Source organism: Malaclemys terrapin, chromosome 2 (genome assembly GCF_027887155.1).
Source record: "Malaclemys terrapin pileata isolate rMalTer1 chromosome 2, rMalTer1.hap1, whole genome shotgun sequence".
Classification (NCBI taxonomy): domain Eukaryota; kingdom Metazoa; phylum Chordata; order Testudines; family Emydidae; genus Malaclemys; species Malaclemys terrapin.
Window position 1 is genome coordinate 62,701,571 of NC_071506.1, and position 24,759 is coordinate 62,726,329.

The following is a 24,759-nucleotide window of genomic DNA, read 5'->3' on the forward strand; positions in this document are numbered from 1 at the left end:
CCCCCCCCTCAACATTTGAGTCAAACTGCTTCCTTCTCTACACTGCCGGGTGCAATTATCTTTTGAACTTTCAGAATACTGGGACAAGCTAACATTTGTATTCGTAACACTTTATATCCCATGTTCCAACATATTGAATTAAATCTTCACTGAGGGACTGTAAAATGTTTTAAATCAATGGATAAAGAACACTGTATATTCATTGTGTGTGTGTTGGGGAAGAGAAAAAAGTAGTGCATAAATAGTAAAATAGCCTATATTTAAAAAAGCTGTGCTTGTCCCTAAATGTCAGTACTCAGCTGACTAGAAGCTGTTGTAAATGCAAGAGAGATTCCAAACACAATGTAAACGCGTTGGATAATAAGACACACCAAAGGCATTCAAATCTGCAGTATTGCTATTTTAAGCTTTAACATATCTGTCTTCTACACTGCTGTTCTAAAAAAGGAAACTCTCTCTGGAATTTGAACAGACTGTTCAGTATTTTATGCAGTTCATACAGCCGCTTGACATTTTTGATCATACAAATTCTTCCATCAGGTAAAATTCATGTTACTAAGAAACAGGTTATTGTAAAAAATAATTTTCAAACGGTAAATTAAAAATTTAGCATAGAAGTATTCAGATTAATACAGTATCTTAAACACTTTGTTAGATAGCTTTAGCCAGTAACAGGTACACATGGATGTGAACACCGACTTGATCCACTGATCAGTCTTTTTCCAAAAGTATTTTGAATAGAGAGAATGCCTGAATACTGTGATAATAGGAGGAAAAAAGTTGAGAAACAGTATATGCTTGCTAAACAAGAATTATGTTTATTTAGCTAGTGAATCACCTAGAGGAGTAAATTTTCACTTCCATGATAGCAATCTGTCAGGCTTGCAAACACCCAGAAATAGGAATTAAAGGTTTTAAATGTAGTTATAAAGGTCATAAAAAGTCTGATTTAGACTGAGGTACATTTACTCAAAACTGAGATTCATTGAGTGGTAGCAAATAAACAGTTCCTCAGACAAATGCACTTTTTTCAGTATACATATTACAGAAAAAATAAAGAAGTGTGCATTAACCGGTGCTGTCCACCAAGCTGCATATTAATATTCTCTTACACCAAACAGTTTGAAACAAGGGAAATGTCATTCTAATATAATTTCATGTTACGTTTCATTTGGCTAAACTGCATCTTAAAGTTGCCTTGCCATATTAAAAGTTTACTACAATAATTTTCACATGAACATTTAGACTTGAGTTTTACTCCAGGACTAAATATGGCATGATTTTGCTTTTAATCTGTTGAATAGCTAAAAACTGACAATTAAAAAAAAAAACTACAACAAAGAAAAAGTAAGTTGAAGCAATGTGAATCTCACATCATTGAATCACTTCTAATGGTTAATTGTTAGTATTTAACAAATTCAAAGAGTTAATGAATCCTTGCATTCGTTCCGTCTCCTGTGCCTTAGCTAGGATGCATAAATACAAAAGACAGCAGATACTGGTAAAAGCTTCATGACAGAAAGTGCTTGACGAAGTTACAGTTCTCAAGTGTGTTTGGTGAGAGAGTATAAGGGCAGATGCACTGATGAGAACCATTACAAGAAGAGTCAATTTCGTGTTAAAGTGTTCAAAGATGTCACCTTAAGCAGAAAAAAAGCTTTAATAACGTCTTCTTAGACATATTAGGCATTTCCAGAGTCTACATCATTAGTGTTGTAATTCTAGCAGGACATCTCCATATAGTTATTGTTTGTTTCTATTTCTCTCCTGCAAAAAAAAAAAGGGAAATAAAGTTAAAACAGGCATTTCCACATTAAATTCTGATATTCCCCCCTCATTAGAGCAGTAATAATGTCACTTGTTAAGCATGTCAACTTCCTTAAAGAATGCAGCATGTTTTATAGGAAATGAAATCAATGTTCTGTATGTATTCAGGCAAAGTGGAATGCTTAGTTCAGGATAACTTTTTTAAAGTACAGTGGAAATTAAAAGGCAAATCTGTTTAAATGACAATGAGCTGTTGAAAGGAACACATCCCACTGTTACTTTTAGGCACCATACTGGAGAAATATTTGCTTCCGTTAAAAAGACATTCCACTGAATGAAATTAATAGTCAAAGGGGGGATGGGGGGGGAGAGGCGCTATTCAGCATTCAAGCAAGAAAAAAAAAATACCTTAAATTTGCTGCCTAAGTTGTCAGCAAAATGGACTATATGTTTAATTAGTAGAGTTTTAAGTTTCCTTGAAGCTTTTTATTCCCTACAGTTCTGGAATCTAGAAGTGCTATTGAGGTGATACTCAGTCACTAGACAGGTTTCAGAGTTGCAGCCGTGTTAGTCTGTATCCGCAAAAAGAACAGGAGTGCTTGTGGCACCTTAGAGACTAACAAATTTATTTGAGCATAAGCTTTTGTGGGCGACAGCCCACTTCATCAGATGCATGGAATGGAACACACAGAAAGATGATATTTATACATACAAAGAACATGAAAAGGTGGAAATTGATTGGCCTCTTACAGTTGGCATGGTTACTTTCACCTTTTCATGTTCTCTGTATGTATAAATATCTTCTGTGTGTTCCATTCTATGCATCCGATAAAGTGGGCTGTCACCCACGAAAGCTTATGCTCAAATAAATTTGTTAGTCTCTAAGGTGTCACAAGTACTCCTGTTCTTTCAGTCACTAGAGGTTTCATCCAAAACTCAAAGTCAATGTGAATCTATTAACTTCACTGTGCTTTGGATGAATTCTGTGCCACTACTGCTGCACATACTGTATCACTCTATGAAAAAAATAGCTGTCATAATTAAGGTCCACATGCACCAATAAATGTAGGTAAGAAGGAATCAACAGTAGAGAATGTTGGGACAAAACCTCTCCATTTTTTTTAGAAATTGTTTTTGCTATTAACAGGAAAAAAGTGATTGGGAGAGAAGTGATTGTGCATTTTAGTGTTTGCATATACACCTATGTTTTATAAGTGCATTATGTAGTAGAGTAAGTTAGTGATACATAGTGATATTTTCAATATTTTAAACACTCTTCTGGAAAAGTTCACAAACAGAAAGGCTTCTGCTGTACTCACAGGTAATTTTCATTACAATTAAAAGGAAGAGACTAGATTAAATTTCTATTTTTTTACTAACTTTACTACGTTTCTGGGATTCAACAAAAAAGTAGCACGATGCTAGGATGAGATAAAGAACCTCTTAAATCTGAAGAATGACTGTCACGTAACATGCTGAAGCTACATAGTGTTCCTCACTGTTCATATTAGGCAGGAAAGAACAGATAATCCTGAATGAATGCTTCCAGGAAGACAGACTACAAGAAAGAAGGTACACAGTAGCCATATATGACTGAAGCTGTTCTTATTAAAAAGTTCAGAGTATGGCTGAGGCCATGAACTGTACAAAGAGGTTTGGTACTTTGATGCAACACCTTTGCAGCAGCTCACAATGGTGCACGGTTAGACCCTCACCACTCAAAATACAACCATTACACACATTGGGCCAGATTCTGTCCTCCAAATTGCCTGCTTCACACTGCTTTGACAGTGCAAATTATTTGTATTACAATAGTTCCTGGAGTCCTCAATCAGGATCCCACTGTGCTGGATGCTACACACACAAAACCCACCCCAAAGAGCTTAGAATCTAAACAAACCTATTTTAAATATTAGTAAAGGTATTCTCTGTTTCCCATTTTTTCATCATTTTACTAGGACTGACTTTTTATAGTCAAAGAGTACATTGCATTAAAGCAGGGGTCAGCAACCTAAGGCACACATGCCAAACACAGCACACGGGCTGATTCTGAGTGGCACGCAGCTCCCTGCCACAGTCCCGGCCCCCAGCCCCACTCGACCCCCCCCACCCACCGCTCTCCCCTGCGGGGGCAGGAGGCAGAAGCTTGGTCCTGTGGCAACCAAGCTACCCTTCTCCCCCGCTTCTTCCCCCAGCATGGTGCTTTCCTGCCCTTCCTCCTCTCCTTCCCTGCGCCAATCAGCTGATGGCCCTAGCGAGGGGAAGGGGGAAGCGCGGCAGCGTACACACAGCTCCATAGAGGACGCAGAGAGGGGTAGGGACAGAGCCGAGGGGAAGGGGATGAACAGGGCATATCCCTTCCAGCCCCCTGCCATGACTGCTCAGGGCAGGGGGCTGGGAGCACCCCCACGAGCCGAGCACCTCAGCCCTCTGCCCTGAACCCCCCCAACACACCCCCAGCCTTCTACCCTGCACCCCCCCATCCCGATCCCTCTGCCCTGAACCCCCCCATACCCTCAACCTTCTGCCTGCACCCCTCACCCCTCTGCCATGAACCCCCCCACCCCAACACACACCCATCCCTCTGCCCTGCACCCCTACAGCCCCAGCCCTCTGCCCTGATCTCTGAACCCCCTACACACACCCCAGCCCTCTGCCCTTACCCCTGAAACACTCCCCCACCCCCCGCAGGCCCTGATCAGCCCGCTGCCAGCCTAGGTGAACAGAACCCCAGGCTGGTGGCGTAAGATCAGCATTTTAATTTAATTTTAAATGACGCTTCTTAAACATTTTGAAAACCTTGTTTACTTTACATACAATAGTTTAGTTATATAATATAGACTTATAGAAAGAGACCTTCTAAAAACGTTAAAATGTATTACCGGCACACAAAACCTTAAATTAGAGTGAATAAATGAAGACGCGGCACACCACTTCTGAAAGGTTGCCGACCCCTGCATTAAAGCCTGCAAAGGAAAGGATTTTTTAAAATGGGAAATTAATGAACCATTCATGTGTATTAGCATGTCATTGGTGCATTTCTCAGGTGGCTGAAGACATGAGACCTTTGACCTCATTTCTCACTGTGTAAAGGCATGCAAAAATAGCCTACAATGCACATTCTGTCACAGCTTATTGCTGTATCATTAGCAGACCTCCACTTAAAGATGCAATATTGTAATGTGAAGCAGTGAAAAAGTGCACAAGACCGAATGATTTCGATTTAGGAAAGGTTTTGTTTTCAAACAATATTGCACTTCTGAAATACTTATATTATACTTGCAAATGTTGTGAAGAAAGAGTTAACTCATGGAAGTAACCTCAAGTATATATTTGCTAAAAAGTGTCTCCCATTCCCAACCAACCCCCCACATATTAACCATAGAGACCATCCTGATGCTTATTTGCATTTTTATACATAGCTTCTGGATTAACACACTTAAATCAAACGCTGTCCTTCACGTCCAAGAACATTTTTCTAACGAATAACCTAAAAAGTAATCCCACCCCGAAGATATCTGCTGATTTAAGAGACTGAAGTTAGGCATCTTACAAATTTGTAAGTCTCAAGAAAATCAGGCCGTGGCTACACTTGCAGCTGTACAGCGCTGTAAATTAAACCTGTCTTCGTACAGCTGAGCAGGGAAAAGCGCTGCAGTCTGTCCACACTGACAGCTGATAGCACAGTGGTGTGGCCACACTTGCAACATTTGCAGCTGTGTTGGGAGCGGTGCATTATGGGCAGCTATCCCAGCATTCATGTGGCTGCAACGTGCTTTTCCAAAACTGGGGGGGGGGGGAGAAGAGGGGAGGGGGTGGATTATAACAGGGAGTGTGGGGGGAGAGAGAGTGCTTTTTGGAGCATGTCAGCTCTCTATTTTGTAAGTTCTGAACTCCCGGCCCCCTGCTCATTCATTTACTCACTCAAAGCAAGCTGCAAACTGTTTGCTTTTCTCTGTGGTAAGAGCTTTGAAACCAGCACTTCCGCATTCCTGCGGCCGGTCACAACAATGGAGAGGATTGGCCACTTGACAAGGTGATTAGTATAGTGCTGCAAGCGTTTACACTCACACCCGTGAGTCGTAGCCACTCCGCTGCAGCGGTTATTCCTCTCGGAGATGTGGAGTATCTGCAGCGGTGTACCCAGGGAGATACAGCTCTGTAAGTGCCCTGCCAGTGTGGACGGGGAGTGAGTTACAGCACTGGGGGAGGCTTTACAGCGCTGTAACTTGCAAGTGTAGCCAAGGCCTTTGTCTTCAATTCCATCAGAAAACAAAAAAGGATGTAGTCTTTAAAAACCCTCCTTCTCCAAGCCCATACTACCTGCATATTTTCAATTCCTGAATGTATGCACACATGTGCGCACACAGAGAGAAACAAACTTTACATTTTTGCTGCCTCGTAGATTTAAAATTTTGAAATCTCATTATAGAGTGCATAGAAGAATGTGTCTCAAATGCATTTGAAATGGTCTTTAGTACGACAAGATGAAAGAACAGAAATACATTTGTACACTATATTGCTTTCCTCCCCCTCCCCCCCCCCCAAAAAAAAACTACTTAAAGTAAAAGTCCATTTAATATCAATTCCCTTCTCCCATCTTGACAACCAGGCAGGTGGGGGAATCAAAATGGATATCCAGCTCCCAGGACAGTGTTTTGGCTCTCAAAAAGTGAAGACAGACCAAACAATAGAACACCTTTATCCCAGGCTTTCCATGATTAGAACAGAGCATCTTTGCTTGGGAACATTTTCCAGTGTACAGTCTGAACTCTCCCCGAGTTCCCATTCATCTACATTCTTTTCTTTACTTCTCAAATTCTGACTATCAGAATCTTTCCCAAATCTCTCCTTGACACTCCCGGATTGAAAGCTCCTTCAATTAATTCAAGTTCTTTGCCAAGGGACGACAATGCAGTCTGTTTCACTTTAGAATTTATTGCAAGCAGTGATGTTACTGGGCTTTGGGTGGAGTTTATCGACAGCACATGGAGAGTAATTAGCATTTGAATTAAAGCTACATGAGACTGCAACAGCTGGTTAATGATAACTGCTAGCTATAAACCACATGGTGAGCAGATTTTGCTACATATACTAACTAATAAAATTAGGGGATGAACCTGGAAAACACTCAGGCTTTGGAAATGCATGCATCAATCCAGAATATACAAACATGTGGAACTGATAATATAGCAACTTACGTTCAGCTCTTCCATATTGCCTTATATTTCATGCAAGTTCAGTTCTTTCTAAATTCAGGTACCAACTGAAGAATCACCAGATGAAAAACTCTGCAGGAAATTATCCTCTGAATTATGAATTCAATGATGTACCAAGATGTTATTTTAGTTTTCCCCCTATTTTTCCAAAACCCAAAGTCATGAAAATGAGTAGCTGGCTTAACTTGAAACTGTTTCCCATTTTGAGATCAAAATAACCAATGAAAGAAATGGGCAATGTAACTTTTAATGCACTTTTTAAATGGAAGGGGGAGGAAAAAGTCAAAGGGTAATTTTTGATGAAAAATTTAAGGCAGCAGTCTGACAAAAAGCAATAGCAATATAAACAGAACATTTTATTAGTTCAAGCCGAAAAAGAGCTGTAAAAGTTCAAGAGGATGGGCGATGTATAAAATCTATTCATGGAAATTGTTAAAATGTATTTATAGAGCCCTGCAAATCTGCTGGTATTCACGGACTGTTTGCGGATTGTGGATCGGATGTGGATACAAATTTTGTATCTGTGCAGGATTCTACATTTACCGCACAGTGTGCTGGAAATGCAAGCAGTCACAACAGATCTACACATAAAAGACTTTGCTAGTATAGCTCTACTAGTATACTAAACCTACAAAGTGGTGCAACAGCATCTATACCAGGGGCTTTTGCTGACAGCTATTTCAGTCATATCACCCTTTATCACACCCATAGGCAACATAGTCATGCAATCAAAAGTTTGTAGTGTAGGCCTGGCCTCAGTATAGAGAGCAAGGAAGTGAAACTGACCTGACTAATGAACAAAATGCAAATCATAACAGACCATCATTATTTACAGTGTCACCTGAAAGTGAGAACAGGCATTCACAGAGCACTTTTGTAAATAAAAAGTGGGTAGCATTATCTCCAGTAAATGTAAACAAAGAAGTAGGACTGAGTCAATCTATAGGCTCTAAAGTTTTACATTGTTTTGTTTTTGAGTGCAGTTATGTAAAAAAATAATTCTACATTTGTAAGTTGCATTTTCATGAAAAAGAGATTGCAACTACTGTACTAGCATAATATGAATTGAAAAATGCTATTTCTTTTTTCCAGTGCAAATATTTGTAATCAAAAATAATATAAAGTGGGCACTGTACATTTTGTATTCTGTGTTGTAATTGAGATCAATGTATTTGAAAATGTGGGGAAACATCCAAAAATATCTGAATAAATAGTGTTCTATTATTGTTTAACAGAGCAATTAAAACTGCGATAATTGTAATTATTTTTTTAAATCTCGTGCTTAATTTTTTTAATGTGGATACGGGTGATCCAATCTATATTGTATGTGAACTTTCAAAAAGCCTTTAACAAGGGCCTTCACCAAAGGCTCTTGAGCAAAGCAAAAAGTCATGGGATAAGAGGTAAGGTCCTCTCCTTGATCAGTAACTAGTTAAAAGATAGGAAACAAAGGGTGTGAATAAATGGAGAGTTTTCACAATGGAGAGGCAAATAGTGGATTCCCCTTGGATCTATATTAGGACCTGTGCTGTTCAACACATTGATAAATGATCTGAAGAAAGCGGTGGACAGTGAGGTGGCAAAATTTGCAGACAATGCAGTTACTCAAAGTAGTTAAGTCCAAAGCTGATTGCAAAGAGTTACAAAAGGAATTTCATGAAACTGAGTGACGTGAACAACAAAATGGCAGATAAAATTCAATGTTGCTAAGTGTAAATAATGTACAGCGGAAAACAATCCCAGCTATACACAGCTAATTTAGACCCCAATTTTGTATCACCCACTTTAAGATCTTGAAATTATCATGGATAGTTCCCTGAAAACATCTGCTCAATGTACAGCATCAGTCAAATAAGCTAACAGAACGTTAGGAACCATTAGGAAAGGGACAGACAAAACAAATTATAACGACACTATAAAAATCCATGGTATGCCCACACCTTGAATACTGCATGCAGTTCTTCTTGCCTCACCTCATAAGAGATATTAGAATTGGAAAAGGTGCAGAGAAGAGTAACAGAATGATTAGGGGTGTGGAACAGCTTCCATATGCAGAGAGATTAAAAACACTGGGACAGTTCATCTTTGAAAAGAGACAACTAAGGGAAGATATGATAATGTCTATAAAATCATGAATAGTGTGACGAACTGGGCCTGTTCTCACTGTGGTCTGTGAATGCTGACAGGGGAGTGTGCTGGGATAGTCTGCATTGTAGGATGGGATCTGCCCGAGGGCGCATACCTGAGTGTGTAACATGAGAACCCAGGAAGGGGTTGAAGGCGAGGCGACTCCTTAGCCCGGGAAACTGAAGAAAGGCTGTGGGAGGGGTCGCTGAAAGCAGAGGGCTGGAAGCAGGCTGGAGGGAGGCTGGAGAGATGTCTGGGAGGCAGAGATGGCTCTGACCCCCCCAAAGGGGGGTGGGCTGGCATGCCCTGGGACCCCAAGCTGGACCTAACTGAGGGGGGCCCTGTTGTCTGTGCCTGCAAGACCTGTCTTGGACTGTATTCCTGTCATCCAAATAAACCTTCTGCTTTACTGGCTGGCTGAGAGTCATGGTGAATCGCAGGAAGCCGGGGGTGCAGGGCCCTGAGTCCCCCAATACTCCGTGACAAATAGTGTCAAGAAAGTAAGTGTTATTTACCCCTTCACATAAAACACAAGAAATAGAGGATACACAATGAAATTATTAGACCGCAAGTTTAAAACAAACATAAGGAAGTTCTTCTTTACTTAATGCACAGCCAACTTGTTGAACTCGTTACCAGGGGATGTTGCGAAGGCCAAAAATAGAACTGGGTTGAAAAACGACTAAGATAATTTCAAGTCCTTCAATGACTATTAGGCAAGATGGTTAAGGACTTAACCCCATGCTCCGGGTGTCCCTAAACCGCCAACTGTCAGAAGCTGTGATTGGACCACAGGGGTTGGATCACTCAATAAGCTGCCCTGTTCTGTTCACTCCTTTTGAAACATCTGGCACTGGCCACTGTCAGAGAAAGGATACTGGGCTAGAAGGACAATTGGTCTCACCCAGTATGGTCATTCTTATATCCCTTGTATCCTCCTGAGATCTCAATGAAATTTTCCTGGAGACACACTTCAGTCCTCTCAAAGGTTTCTAGGGATAACAGTCTTATTTCTTCCTCCATGGTAGGATACTTCCCCACACCACCACATTGTAGGTTTGGCTAGCACCACTGCAGCAAACAGGCTAGCAGCATGCAGGCCTGCGTAGTTTCAGGATTCCAGCAGCACCTGTGCTCCCTGTGCCTTTGTTACCTCAGGAGTGGGATATCAACTGAAACTACCACTGCCTGGGGAAAACTGTCAATATTCAGTGCCATAGCCCTATACTTATACCATGGAATAGGGACATGAAACAATAACATTTCGGTAACTGAAATTCCTTTCCGTGCCCCCCATATCAGCCACAGCCCTGGTGAGTATGGCACAAGAGTGGTGCTGCCCAGAAGCGCTGCAAAGCTAACCTTGTCAATAAGCATGTCTTAAATGTTTTTACGGGAATAAGGGAAGGGAGTTTTGATTATCTTTTCCTTTCCATTGTGACTGTAAATCCAGTGATACATGTGTCTGTCTATCAGCAGCTGCTGCAGTTGCAGTCTTGAGGGATGCCCCCTCCACAACGACCCTCATGAGGAGGAGAAAGAGGAGGACTAGAGAGAACATAACAAAGACCAACAACAGGCTAGGCCCGTTGTTGGAGGGTGGATCAATAACAGAAAATGTGGAAATGGCAGAAGTGCTAAATGACTTTTTCGTTTCAGTTTTCACCAAAAAGGCAAGTAGCGATTGGACATCTAACAGTGAACATCAATGAAAATGAGATAGGATCTGAGACTAAAATAGGGAAACAACAAGTTAAAAATTACTTAGATAAGATAGATATCTTAAAGTCACCAGGGCCTGATGAAATACAATCTAGAATACTCAAGGACCTGAGGAGATATTTGAGCCATTACCGATTATCTTCAAAAAGTCATGGAAGACTGGAGAGATTCCAGAGGACTGGAAAAGGGCTAATATAGTGCCAATCTATAAAAAGGGGAATAAGGACAACCTGGGGAATTACAGACCAGTCAGCTTAACTTTAGTACCCAGAAAGATAACAGGCGAAATAATCAAGCAATCAATTTGCAAACACCTAGAACAGGGGCGGGCAAACTTTTTGTCCCAAGGGCCATATCGGGGTTGCAAAACTGTATGGAGGGTCAGGGAGGGAAGGCTGTGCCTCCCCAAACAGCCTGGCCCCCGCCCCTTTCCGCCCCGACTGCCCCCCTCACAACCCCTGACCCATCCAACCCCCCTACCCCGCTCCTTGTCTCCTGACCGCCCCCTCCTGAGACCCCCCCCGACCCTAACCACCCGCCCAGGACCCCACCCTGATCCAACCCCCCCGTTCCCTGTCCCCTGACTGCCCCAACCCGTATCCATACCCCTACCCCCTGGCAGACACCCCCCCTGGGACTCCCACGCCTATCCAACCCTCCCCCCAGCCAATTCCCTGTCCCCTGACCACCCTGCCCTGAACCTCTGTATACAAGTGTATACATGTATAGCAAGTGCCACATAACTCAGATTTAGGAAGACACCCAGTCATATTTATAATTATAAAGCCAGCACAGAGTAATTCATAGCAACACCCAATGCTCCAGGTCCAGATGACAGTCCAGCACAGAACACTCCTGTGACTGACCATTAAAGTGCTCTTTCAAAGGCTCCCTCAAACGCATAGCTCCATACTGAGCTCTTAGAATGACCCTTGCATCTGGCTATTCAAAATCAGCACACAGATGCTCCACTTCCCTCCATTCTAGCATCAGCTTCTCCCTCTTTGCACAACAAACAGGCAGCTACAACATTACATCTCAGTGAAAAAAATATCCCAATGTTGTGAGTAAACACTGCAAGCATCCCTTCAACCTACCAAAAGCACATTCAATTGTTATTCTGCACCTGCTGAACCAGTAGCTGAATCTTTCCTTGATGCTGTCGAGGTGGCCAGTGTACTGCTTCACAAGCTAGGGGAGCCAGGCATAGGCTGGGTCCATCAGAATCACTACTGGCATTGCTAATAGTAACCTGCTGGTCAGGAAAGATAGTCCGCTGCTTGCAACTTCCTGAACATTCCTGTGTTCTTAAATATGTGCGCGTTATGCACCTTCCCTGACCAGCTCCACATTAATATCAATGAAGCACCCCTGGTGATCCACTAGTGCTTGCATTATCATAGAAAAGCAGCCCTTTCTATTGATGCACTCTGTGGCAAAGTGAGCTAGTGCCAAAATAGGGATGTGCTTGATGTTTATTTCCCCCCTCCCACCACCACCCCTCCCACGAGGTCCAGGAACCCATTGCTGTAAATCCATCCATTACATTTCGGAACATTGCTGAGAGTCACAGTCCTGCATAGCAGGAGATGATTAAATGATCCTACACACTTGCATAACAATAGTCCTCACTGTGGATTTTCCAACTCCAAAATTGTCTCCCACAGACAGCAATAAAGCGTTTCAAGCTTCCAGAGTGTTATTGCCACTTGCTTCTCTACTATAGCTCTCATTCTGGTGCCCCTGCTCTGGAGGGCTGGGGTGAGCCAGGCGCATGGATCCAGGAACTACAGCCACAAGTTCTGCTTGTCATCCCAAACTTGCATTATGATGTAACCCCATGAGTCAGTGCTCATTTACTGGGTTCAGAAAAGGTGCTCTACCAGCCACAGCTGCTTTGTAAACACCAACAACCTTGAATTGTTTTTTGCTGTGTCCTTTAATCTGTCCTCAAAGAAATCAACATGTCCCCCATTGCTGCAGTACTTATTGTGGGTCTGCAAATTCAAGAGACTCAGGCGCTCTATATTTGCAACGTTAATGAAAATAGTGAAGAGCTTTGCAGACTCCAGAGTTCTGTCTGAGATGGAGGGCACCAAAAAGTGCTGTGCAGGTTTGTGGGATTTTTTTTTTGTTTTTTTTTTTAAAGCACAAAAATTATGAGATACAGATGGCTTAAGGGATGGAGAAAGTTGCATGCTGGGAACTTGATCCCTACCTCCAAAGATCTTTGGGAAACTTATTTCTACCTACAATACATTGTGAAAAGTTCCCACAAGACATCATGCCAGATGATGGACCATGGCACACTGGGATACCTATCTCTGGTGCATTGTACTTTCCATCAACACATAGATCTCAACTTCCTGTGCACAACATCTCATGCATTTTTTTTTTACAATTTATGAATGTGAGTACTCATTCCCTATCTAAGCACGTGAAACTACTAAAGTTAAAAATAACAGAATTCTTACTTATTTTCCTATACTTATGACTGTGAAATTTCCAAGTTTCTTTCACAAGTCTAAATCATTAGAAGTTCAACTAGATTTCAGATCAGTATTCTGTGGATAGTTTAAAAACTGGATATTGGCCAAAGTTTATTCCATAACCACGTTCAAATATACAACATTAAAGACTGAATATGTAGACAGTTTTCTTTAATGAAAATGTACTACATTTTGGTAAAAAGATTCAACTGAGCAGATTTATAGGTCCTGTAATTTCTCATCCCCTGCAATATGCTCGGCAAACAACAGAGGTATTCTATTTGCTGGATTAGTATTAGAATTACAACAAACAGAACAGTTCCCAGAGAGGGGAGAACATACACTAAGTGTGTATTATTGCAAATACCACATAACAAAATACAGCATCGACAGATTTAAGCTTGCTGTCCTTCTTTCAAGGACTTTTAGTAATCTGGTACAAGAGTTTGGCATCTTGCAAAGAATTAAGATAAATAAAAATTGATGGATAGTTTTGCTTAAAGACCAACCACAAAAAACTTTATAAATGGGAAGACCATGCTTCTTTCCTGAATATTTCTTGAACCACTACCCCATTCTCCATTTTCTTTTTTGTTAGTAAAGATTTTTTTGCATAAAAACAGACTAAAAGACTTAGGCTACAGTGATAGAGAAGAAAGAAGACAGAACATGCCCAAAGAAACTATGAACTGCCCCCTTCTCCCAGACAGCCCTAGAGCTGCTGAAGGAGGACTACTCTCAGCACACTCTGATTGAATGTCTCATCACAATTTGGTCACATGCTGCAGATAGTGTATGGCAAAGCACCTGCAGAATTTGTTCACAGACTTTTGGTCCAGAAGGCAGCAACTGCAAAAAATTTTATAGGGAAGGGAAGCCATCAAAGGAGCATGCAAACCAGATACAAGATGGGAGAGACTATATCTAGACACTTGAGAGCATGCTCAAAAAGGAGGACAGATCTAGACTCCTTAGTCAGTATCTGAATGTCTGTAAGCCACCGAACAACAGCCTGAACATACAAGATGCACAAATGACTATGGCAATTTCCACTCCACCTATAAAGGTCTTCCTGACTGTCCCTTTGATCTTCCTGTCCAAGAGGCGATAGAAGAAGATATTAGCATCCAAGAGAAGATCAGACTGCCATACTCTAGGCTGAGAATTCAAGCATCCATGAAGTTTAAATTTAATCTGTAGGTTTTTATTGGTGTTTTTGGGAAGGGCAACATAAGCAACAGTTGCAGCACTAGGAAAGGGAAACTCATCTGAATCTGAGCCAAATTCCCTTTTCACATAAAGGAGACGGGAACAGAATGCATGCCTATGAGCACCTAAAAGACCTGGATACTCACTTAGGATGAGAGATTAAGTCTCTCAGTGGAGGCCAGGAGTAAGTGGGAGAAGAGAAAAGACACTGCATAAAACCCGTTGCTCCATCAGATTGTCTGAGCATCTAGAACTTTGTATCTTCCCTGAAGGAAAGCAAGAATACATGTAATTCCCCCCAAGCCCACTAGGAGATATGGAAAATCCATGTCATTTTTCTTCTCTAGCATATCTGGAGGCATAGTTAGTACTTCAAGCATGACACAATCAACTGGCTTGACCTTGTTGCTGGAACCTGATTCAAGGAAGGCTAAATCTAATGTACTATGCTCACAGCTGAGGGAAGAGCCACAATCAGGGCACTTAACTTTCGCCTTGAAGATTTCTCCTGTTGCTCTTCTTAGGCTTGATCTAGAGAACATACCAAGCCAAATGGAGAACAGTGGCATCACATCCCAAGATGCTCTGTTGCAGTTCCAGTAAGAGACAAAATGCAACTAGCTACGGCTATGTTTACACTACACTTCTTTTAGCGACACGGCTGTGCTGCTACGCCGTGCCGCTAAAAGGTGTGAAGTGTAGCCGCTGTTTGTCAGCAGGAGAGCGCTCTCCTGCCGACAAAGCGCTGTTCACACCGGCGCTTGTCGTGGGCAAAACTTTTGTCTTTCGGGGGGTGGGTGGGTGGGGGTGTTTTTTAATACCTCTGAACAACAAACATTTTGTCTTTCACTTGCCAGTGTAGACAAAGATTAAGTTTGCCTATGTAAGTGAGGTACAGAGGAGGAGGAGACTGTGTATGTAAATTCCTTCAGCAATAGCTAACACGTGCATACACCCAGAGCTAAACTGGTAATAGCCATGCTATAGATAGGTATTGCCACAAAATAATGACATTTCTTGTGACTAACATTTAAACACGTCACAATTTAGTTCCAACCACTCCTACTGGTTTATACGACTGTTTAAGAGCCACATTTAAGAGAACAGCTTGTTGTGCATTAAAGTGTTTTTTGTTGTTGTTTTTTTTCCAACTTAGCTAACAGGCTCTTAAAATTGGTTTGTCGAATCATTAACAAAACAAGTTCCTGCTTTTAACTTATCACAAGAACAAAAGGAAACAAAAGTTGTAATAACCTTCAATTGCTAAAGCAGATGTTTAAAACAGCTGGGGAATAATACCCCTGAGATTCTTCACTAATCAGAGCCTCAATAGTGTCTCACACCACCTAGATAGTGGGTTAGTCAGTAGCGTCAACTCTCAAGTTTACGAGGTAAAGCCACAAAGCAAAAAGGATTAATTTCACACTTGCGCATTCACGAAATCTGACATTAAAATCCAAAAAACTAAAATTGGCACATGTTGATTGTTGGACATGTTGGTTGTAGCTCTGGCATAGCAGTATCAATTTATAATGGTGTCCTTTCTGTTACCTGAATTGGCTCCCTATCAATTTCTGAATCCAATTAAAAACTGTGTCACTTCCACATCCCTCATCACTTCCACCTCCCTCCTGCAGTCTATTCCTCTATCTGGACTCTGATTACTTCATCATTTCCTCTTCTCTTCAATTCTATAGGCTTCTGTTAGAAGTGGAGAAGAGCAGGAGACAATGTCATCTATGTTGTCACAATCAGATACACCATCTGTATCTGAATATCTTCTATTTTTACCTTAAAACCTTCCTTCTCACCTTAGCACCTAGCCTATTTAGAAACTGTCAGTTGCCTCCTTCCTTTCTCTCATTCTTTTTATAAACGTGCACACATGCTTATTTGCTACTTAAATTATCTGTATTCTGGTTTCTCTCATTTTGAAGTAATGAGATACCTTGCACTACATGAAAGATGTATTAAAATAAATAAACTGAACTATTCAGCTACAGTAATAAACAGCACCAGCTTGAACTGCGAAGCTATAAATTCTTGATATCCAAGTGCATGACATTCCCAGGTCAGGAAGATTAATATTAATGCAGGAAAATTTGCACTGCAGCTGTCCACTCTATATAATGTTTTCTATTGCCTTTGAAGTAGTATATAAAAAAAACTCATCAAGTTTAGTCTACTAATTTTAGTGAAAAGGTGAACCACATTCTAGAGCATTAATATAGTGTATGAAATCTAAATTTTTTTTCTGTCTGAGAATAAGTTTAAGACAGCCTGGGTTATAAGCAAATATCCAAACATTCAAAGCAACAGTAACAAGCTCGAAGCGTTCTCTAGTAAGGGGACCTAAGCTATCAATTTCAGCACATTTTATCTTTCATTTACGGCCTAGACACTCCACTTTTTATTTTATTTTTAAAACACAGCTACAGATAACTTTCCAAATGTGATCCAAATGCTAATGGATGCAGCGTTGCTTTACTATGTCTGCAAACAGCTAGTGTACGTGCATCTGCTGTTGCTCAAATCTTCGCCACGTAGAAACTGAGAAAAATTAATAAGACCCCGGCCAGCTTCACTGATACTAAATCAGAACTCTCTGGACAGCAGTAAAATAAAAATAAACTATTGTATGCATCTTCCACTGGGGAAAACAATAAGCAGCAGCCACAGCCAATGGTGTTTAATAGGAAGGACCTCCCAAAACAGTGTCCAGAAAGAATTTCTCATACAAATAGCACATACTTCATTGTCATTTAGAATACAATTAGACAAATCAACATGAAAATTTACATTATTAATATTTTTTCTGATCGAGACTATAACTGATGTAACTGCAGATGTGCAATAAGCATATTGTATTCAAGATGACAATGTTACCAAAAGCTTTAATTTAAGCAAAGCTTGTAACTGAAGTTTGGCTGATAGACACAAGATTCAGCGCAGCCACTGCACCAAAGTTTAAACACATACAACTGATCTCTGGGAATTCAGCTCTAAAAATCCATTGTGAACTCAATCAAAGCACTGTACATTCTGTAATCAAAAGCAATCCTCTGCTGTACACATCTTGTCAAGCACCACTGAATAAAATTCTAAATTTGTAAAAAGCCATTTTTGAGATATGGCTTGCTTAAAACCAAAGGATTTTTCAAAATTGAAATCCACCTAATTTTCCAAAATCCCATATTTTAGTTATATTTCAGGTACAGCCTTAGCTATGATGCCTCCATAATTGTTATGGGTTCGCTCAGATACTACAGTGGAGGCTGTATAAGTATATACATAGATAAGGTTTACCATTTCCAGTTACTTATGAACACTTTCACCTTTATACTTCAAATCTAACTCATTACAGATATAGGTTATCTCTAAGAAAAAAAAAAAGACTTTCCATCATGTCTGTCTTTTCACAGAAGCAGCTGGAAATTCTTTTTTTTTTTTTTTTTACATTCACAATTAGTAATCAGAACAGATGCTCCAAGCTTAATTTTACACTAATGTATTCCTTGAATTAGAATACTGGAAAGTTGAAACATTTGTAGTTGTAAAAGTTAAGGGGCTACTTTCTTATACTTTTCCAATTATAAAGACCACATGCCAATTTATATTTGTTCTGTACTACGCATGCAAGTGTTTAGATCACAAACTCTTTGTTCTGCATATTTTCCTACTGTACACTGCTATGTAAATGTAGATGATTATATATTCTTTGCATGCATAGGCAAGTTAGTGCAGATGACTCGCTATGAGAAACTTTCTTGGAAGAGTCAGCAGTGGGGGGGGGGGGAGGGAGGGAAGAGAACCACTTACTACATGCTTACCTGTAAAATATTCAACTACCCCAAGAGTAACTTACATTTACTGAAACAATACATAGTCATAGTAAAATCAGTTATTTTAGGAGTTGTGTGTATGAAGCTTTTATTCCTACCACTACACAAGTCCAAACTGTGCCAGAATGTAGTCTCATATAAGTGACCCCATAGCTGAAATGCTTTTCCTAGAGAGGTTTTTTTCCTGACCCACTAAAAACTTTCTAAAGCACCTTCTTGAAGACCAAAATTTCTGATGCTTTGCTTCAGTGTAGAGTTTTATTTTAAAGTAAAAAACTAAAATACTGGTTTTGTCCCATGTTTATCTCCCACTGTGTATAGCAGTTTTCCACATATGTGAAGATGATATAATCTGGTGGATACATAGAAATGTGATTTATGGTCTCTTTGCACTGCATGTGAACCTGAAGCTAGGGTGGGAAAGTAGATAATTCCTCTGTTTCACTATCTGAGGTGCTCAAATGCCATAGTGAAGACAGGGGAACTAAATACAGCTAGATAAGATTAGGTTATGTTCAGCTGGACCTTCTCATCTATTTGGAGTTGCAAAGCCTGAATATAGTATTTGGATTTGTGGTCTTGTGGGAGAGATTAGCAACTTCTTTGAGTTTACAAACCCCTTTTGCTGGTAGTGTTTTGTTGGAAGGAACCAGAAGCCTTTATATTCTAAGAAGGTTTGAAGAATGTCTGCAAGCTACCTTTCCTGGAGTGTCGAGTTCCTGTGAGAAAATTTCTGGTTGAGGACAATGACACCTACGGCTATACCGCTCTGTGTAAAACTTTTGTTCCACTCATTTATTGCAAGTGACAAAAGCTAGACAACTACTTACGTTTCACCCAGCATCTGCTCTAAATACAGATGGCACTATGAGAAAAAGAGGATGCAGCAGGGAGCAGAAAATGTCAAAGGAAAAACAGTAGCATGCTGTATGTGCATGTGCGTGTTTTTAAGAGAGTTGTTCATATGATTGAGGTTAAGTTCTGTACCTGTGTTTTTCTCCAGTAAGTCACTTTTTATTTAACCCTTCTTTACTTAAAGTGCAATCATTTTCTGACCATAACTACATGTTGTAACATCTAATTACACTTTTCACACAGAGAAAATTTGACTCTCTCTTTTTCAGATTTAAGTATCTGGGCTAGAAATGTAGAATTCTGATATGGTACATTTCAGGTCAAATATCCTGCATCTGGGAATTTTCAGATTCAGTGGTATATATGGACCTGTCTACATATAGCACTGTGACGCATGGCTAGAAAGGGTTAAGCATCCTGCAAAATAATAACCCTCAAAAGACATGTGGGGAGATAATGTTTGTGTTTGTGTATTTACATATGTACGAATAGGGTCAACAATGTAATCAACAGTCCCTGTCTATTCTGTATTCTGAATTGTAAACATGGGATATCTTGGTATTCATCTCTCTTTGAAATGTACAGTGAATGGTGGAGGAACAAACAAATGGTCTTATGTTAATTCCTATAGCTAAGTACGGTGATGGACCTCCTTCAAAGTCATCCTAATTACAAAACCTAAACCTATTTTCCCCCCCAATACTAATTTCCCCCTACTGTTACTCACACCTTCTTGTCAACTGTCTGAAATGGACCACTCATTACCACTTCAAAAGTTATCTTTTCTCCCTTGGTATCCTGCTGTCAAGTGAATTGACTCGTTAGACTGACCTCACACTTGGGAAGGCAACTCCCATCCTTTCATGTATTTATACCTGCTCCTGTATTTTCCACTTCACGCATCTGATGAAGTGGGTTCTAGCCCACGAAAGCTTATGCACAAATAAATTTGTTAGTTTCTAAACTGTCACAAGGACTCCATATTGTTTTTGCTGATACAGACTACACGGCTACCACTCTGAAACGTAATTGCCTTTTGTTCCCCCTCTCCTGCCCTCAGGAAAACTCAACTTGTCAAAGAAGACATGAAATTGTATAAAAGATCCTTGGGCCCTGATTCTGTTATCTCAGATCTGCTTAGACTTCATCAGGGGAAGTTTGAGTCGCAAGACTGAAGTCCCAGTTATGCTGGTACGTCCTAAATATGAGATTTGGACATTGGACTATGACTTATGAACTGAATTCTAAAGGAACTCTTTGCAACTACAAAGCTCACATCTCTGCTATGAATCTGAACCTCAATGAATTGAGCTCATGTCTGTATGTATAATGATCTTTTAATGTACTCTCTTTTGTTTAATAAATCTTAGTATAGTTAAGAAATGGCTGTTGCATGCATTGGGGTAAGATCTGGAACATTCATTAGCCTGGGAGGTAATGTGTTGGATCCTTTGGGATTGGCAGAACCTGTTCTTTTATGTGATGAAATAAAATTTAGAGAAATTTTCATCATATTTGACGTGGGTACCCGGATGGAGGCCTGAGGCTGGATCACTTTAAGGGAACTGTGTTGTTTGGACTTCTGAGTAACCAGTAAGGTAATAAAGAAGCTGTTTTATGAGGGCTTGGTGAATCTAAGTATTGGAATATCTACCAGCTTTATGGGGATTGTCTGCCCCATTCTTTGCAGTTCACCCTAACTGAGTGACCACAGCTGGCTCCCCAATAGGACCCCAGTCACAAGCACCTACAATTATTGTGTCCCAACAATGACTGCACCTCTGGGCACTACATTAATATAAGTAACCAGCTGTGTTCCTGGCTTCTCTATTAGGGTTCCAACTTCCTGCAAACTTTTATAACATTCCCAGTGAAACACAAGAAAAAAATTTAGCTTCACTTAGAGGACTCCTCAAGCAACTGCTCAGCTGTTGCTTCTCCTACAGAAAGGCAGTCCAGGCTGTAAAGGAAAATGCCAATTCTAGGAATTCCTGATAGAGCGGGTGGCCACTTACTTTAATAGCTGGAAAAGGGAAAACGGCAGCAAGACCATATCCTTTGGAGAAACTGCAGGCAAGCGATCCCCCAAGAAATTCCTTTTATTGAACGGAGCAGACCCCTTGAATGGAACACTGGAAGTGGAGTCCATTAGTTGGGAACTAAAAAGCCCCTTTCTCCTCCATAGTCTCAACCAAATTGGGTGTTTATGCAATATTTTCTGACTTGCAGCACTGAAACAATTTCACTTTACTACCACCCTGTTTTGCTAACATTCAATAATCACTCAGATCCAATATCAATGTTTTCTACTGCACACTGATAATAAAATTAGTATTCGCCCAAAAAGTACTAAAAAAAGCTCAGGTTTTACACGGTGTAGCAAAGAAGAGCAAGAAAAGATTACACGGTAAAAGCCACTACCAGATGTTATTAAACAAAGGACACATAATGGACTATCCAATTTAGGATTAGGAAGACAAAACTTGAGAAACATGATTTTAAGAAGAACAAATTTATTAGAGCATAAGCTTTTGTGGGCTACAGCCCACTTCTTCGGATGCCCACGAAAGCTTATGCTCTAATAAATTTGTTAGTCTCTAAAGTGCCACAAGTACTCCTGTTCTTTTTGCGGATACAGACTAACACGGCTGCTACTCTGAAATATGATCTTAAGAGTTCTTAGAAGCTCATTGCTCAGAAAATATATTCATTTTAACAGTTGTGCCTATATAAGCAAAGATCATTTCTATTTTACTATCTATGTATTTGTTGATGAGTATTTACATGGCCACTACAGAAAATACATAATGACTTCTCAAATGGTGCAATTAAATTTTTTGAAATTTGTCTTTGTCTCAAAAATTGCCAGTTTCAGAGACATCTTTACCACTTTCAGCTGGAAGACTGGCCCCAGGTGTTCTATTTTCTGAATTGTTTGTATAAATACACAGGTTTTTATACAATGTTGAACAGTACAAACTAATAATTAACAAGGCCTCAGATGAGTTCACATTCTGCTGACAGATCACATATGAAACAAGATTACAATTACTTTGCTCTTTGATTAAAGATTAGATTTCCACCCCCCGGCCACGGCCCCATGTTTAAAATGGGAAAGTAAAATCCAAGAAACAAAAAAATGCATGATTATTGTACATACGTAAAATTTAAAAGCAAAATCTGTTTCCACCCTTTATGTCAAATAATGCTAAAGTGGTATACAACAAAAGGGGATTTATTCAAATGTTTAGAGATAGTAAATAATCACTTAAAAATTAATTAAACATAGGTATTTCAAAAGATTACTTTCATCCTGGTCAGATAAAACTGCGCGCACTTTAATAGGGCTACTACCATATTTTAATAGAACAAAGTCAAGTCCTATTTGAAATTAATTATTGATCATCCCAAATTGTTAGATTAAATTTTTAAAACCAATTATTCTAAAATAAGTTAGTTGGAACAGTCACAGTTATAAAGGTAATTAAATCCATAAATAATTTGCTCTGTTTAGATAACTGACTAAGGAAATTTGTTATTACATATGCACAATAAAATCCTAATTTAACTTCAAGAAATGTGCAACCGACTATTTAATGTATTTAATAATTTATTAACACGAAAAAACAGCTTTTTTATGAAAAGTACACACACCATTAAAAAGAAACAAAGCAATTATCACAGCTGCTATAGAAAACAGGCACATACTTAACCCATATAACACCCAGAATGTGTAGTTCTACCAGCATTACCGAATACACCAATTTAGGTATGATGAAAATAAAAATCTAGCCTGGTACTAGAAAGAAAAGGATTATCCAATTATCTATGAACTGCACACAGCTTCAGAGATTCAAATTACTGCATTTCTGAAACGGTTCTCCAATTAAAAAGAAATGGACTGTAGCATATATTTATAATTTAAAGATGAAAACAAAAAATAAAAGTTATCTACCAATATTAAGGCAAAATTCTATTTTCCCAGTTAAGTTAATGATCAAGAGTTTGGATCTTTTGGTAGCCAGTGTTATATTTTCATTAGACTTCCTATTATGTTTTAAATATACATTAAATCAATTTTAGCGATACTTCAAATGCATGTACAATGACGAATTAGTGGGATAGTTATGCAGTTCTAAACTTGTTTCTAAATAGTCAGCTCTCTCTAAAACACTTTTGAGAGGACTGAAAATGAATGCAAAATATTACACACACTTTTTTATAAAAGCATCATGACAAATATTTAGCTCTTGGTTAGTTTTCTCTCAGTTAACCTGTCACAGAAATACCATTGAGAAAATACAACTAAATTATTTACCACACTAGAATTACAGATGCCAGTATTTGAGCCATATGGATACTATATATTTATTTCCTTAAAGAGATTAAAGCCAACAACTTGGAAAATTTTCATTACATGAAATGTATGCATAATCACACAACTGAATCAAGTCTATATTAAACTGTAGAACTTAGTGGTTCGGATTTTAAGTTGAGAGAGTACATAATGTCACTGTACGAACAATCCAAGATTTTTCCATTACATTTTATGGTTTTCTTTCTGTAATTAGTGAAAACCACCACCATAAACAAGACCCATGGACCAAGGTCAGAAGGGACTACACCATGATCATCTAGTCCAGGGGTATGCTAAATCCAGACCGCCAGATGCTTTTGAACGGACCCCTAAATCTTTGTATTTACCTATCAGTATTGTTATTTTTATTATTTTCTCTGGAGTCTGGACCCTGACAAAAAATAACTGACTACGCCGATCTAGTCTGACCTCCTGCACATTGCAGATCACAGACCCTCACCCACCCATGCCTGTAACAGGCCCCTAACCTCTGACTGAGTTACTGAAGTTCTCAAATCATGGTTTAAAGACTTCAAGTTACAGAGAATCCACCATTTACACTAGCTTAAACCTGCAAGTGACCTGTGCCACATGCCGTAGAGGAAGACGAAAACCCCCCAGGGTCTCTGCCAATCTGACCTGGGGGAAAATTCCTTCCTGACCCCAAATATGGTGATCAGTTAGACCCTGAACATGTGGGCAAGACCCACCAGCCACACACCTGTGAAAGAATTCCTGAAGTAACTCCTGGCCCTCTTCACCTTTTTAATTTCCTCAGTTCTTAAAGCATTTGTGTTTGAATTACTAGCTCCTTTGATAAATTCTCCCACAAAGTAGTAACTCTCAAATGATCAGTTTAGGCAAAGACACTAAGGGTATGTCTTCCTTACCCGTCTTCACTACCACTATTTCGGAAACATACGGATAGCAGTGGAACTGTCAAGAATCATGCCAATTTCAAGATGGCATTAATTGATAAAGCTACAAGCAGCAAAAGAAACCAACAGTTGTACTATTCACCAGAGAGGAAGACATAACTGAGGTTAGGTGGGAAGTACTGTAGTACAGGCCTCCTTCTGACAGCAGCTTGGAGGCCACTGAAGAGGGGAAAGGTATTCATTTGACATTTAAAAGGAAATCCTCCTTCACAGCTGCCAGGAAGCCCTTGAAGT

At 39.8% G+C, this 24,759-nt stretch overlaps 1 protein-coding gene across 1 annotated transcript in view; it reads right to left on the reverse strand.

Moving 5' to 3' along the window:
* Positions 1-795: 795 nt before the first annotated feature.
* Positions 796-24,759, reverse strand: part of YTHDF3 (YTH N6-methyladenosine RNA binding protein F3) — a 48,544-nt gene continuing 24,580 nt past the window's right edge. Inside the window, exon 5 of the mRNA XM_054018086.1 lies at positions 796-1,767. Within this exon, the coding sequence (XP_053874061.1) occupies positions 1,744-1,767 (24 nt within the window). The 3' untranslated portion in view covers positions 796-1,743. The remainder of the gene's footprint in view (positions 1,768-24,759) is intronic.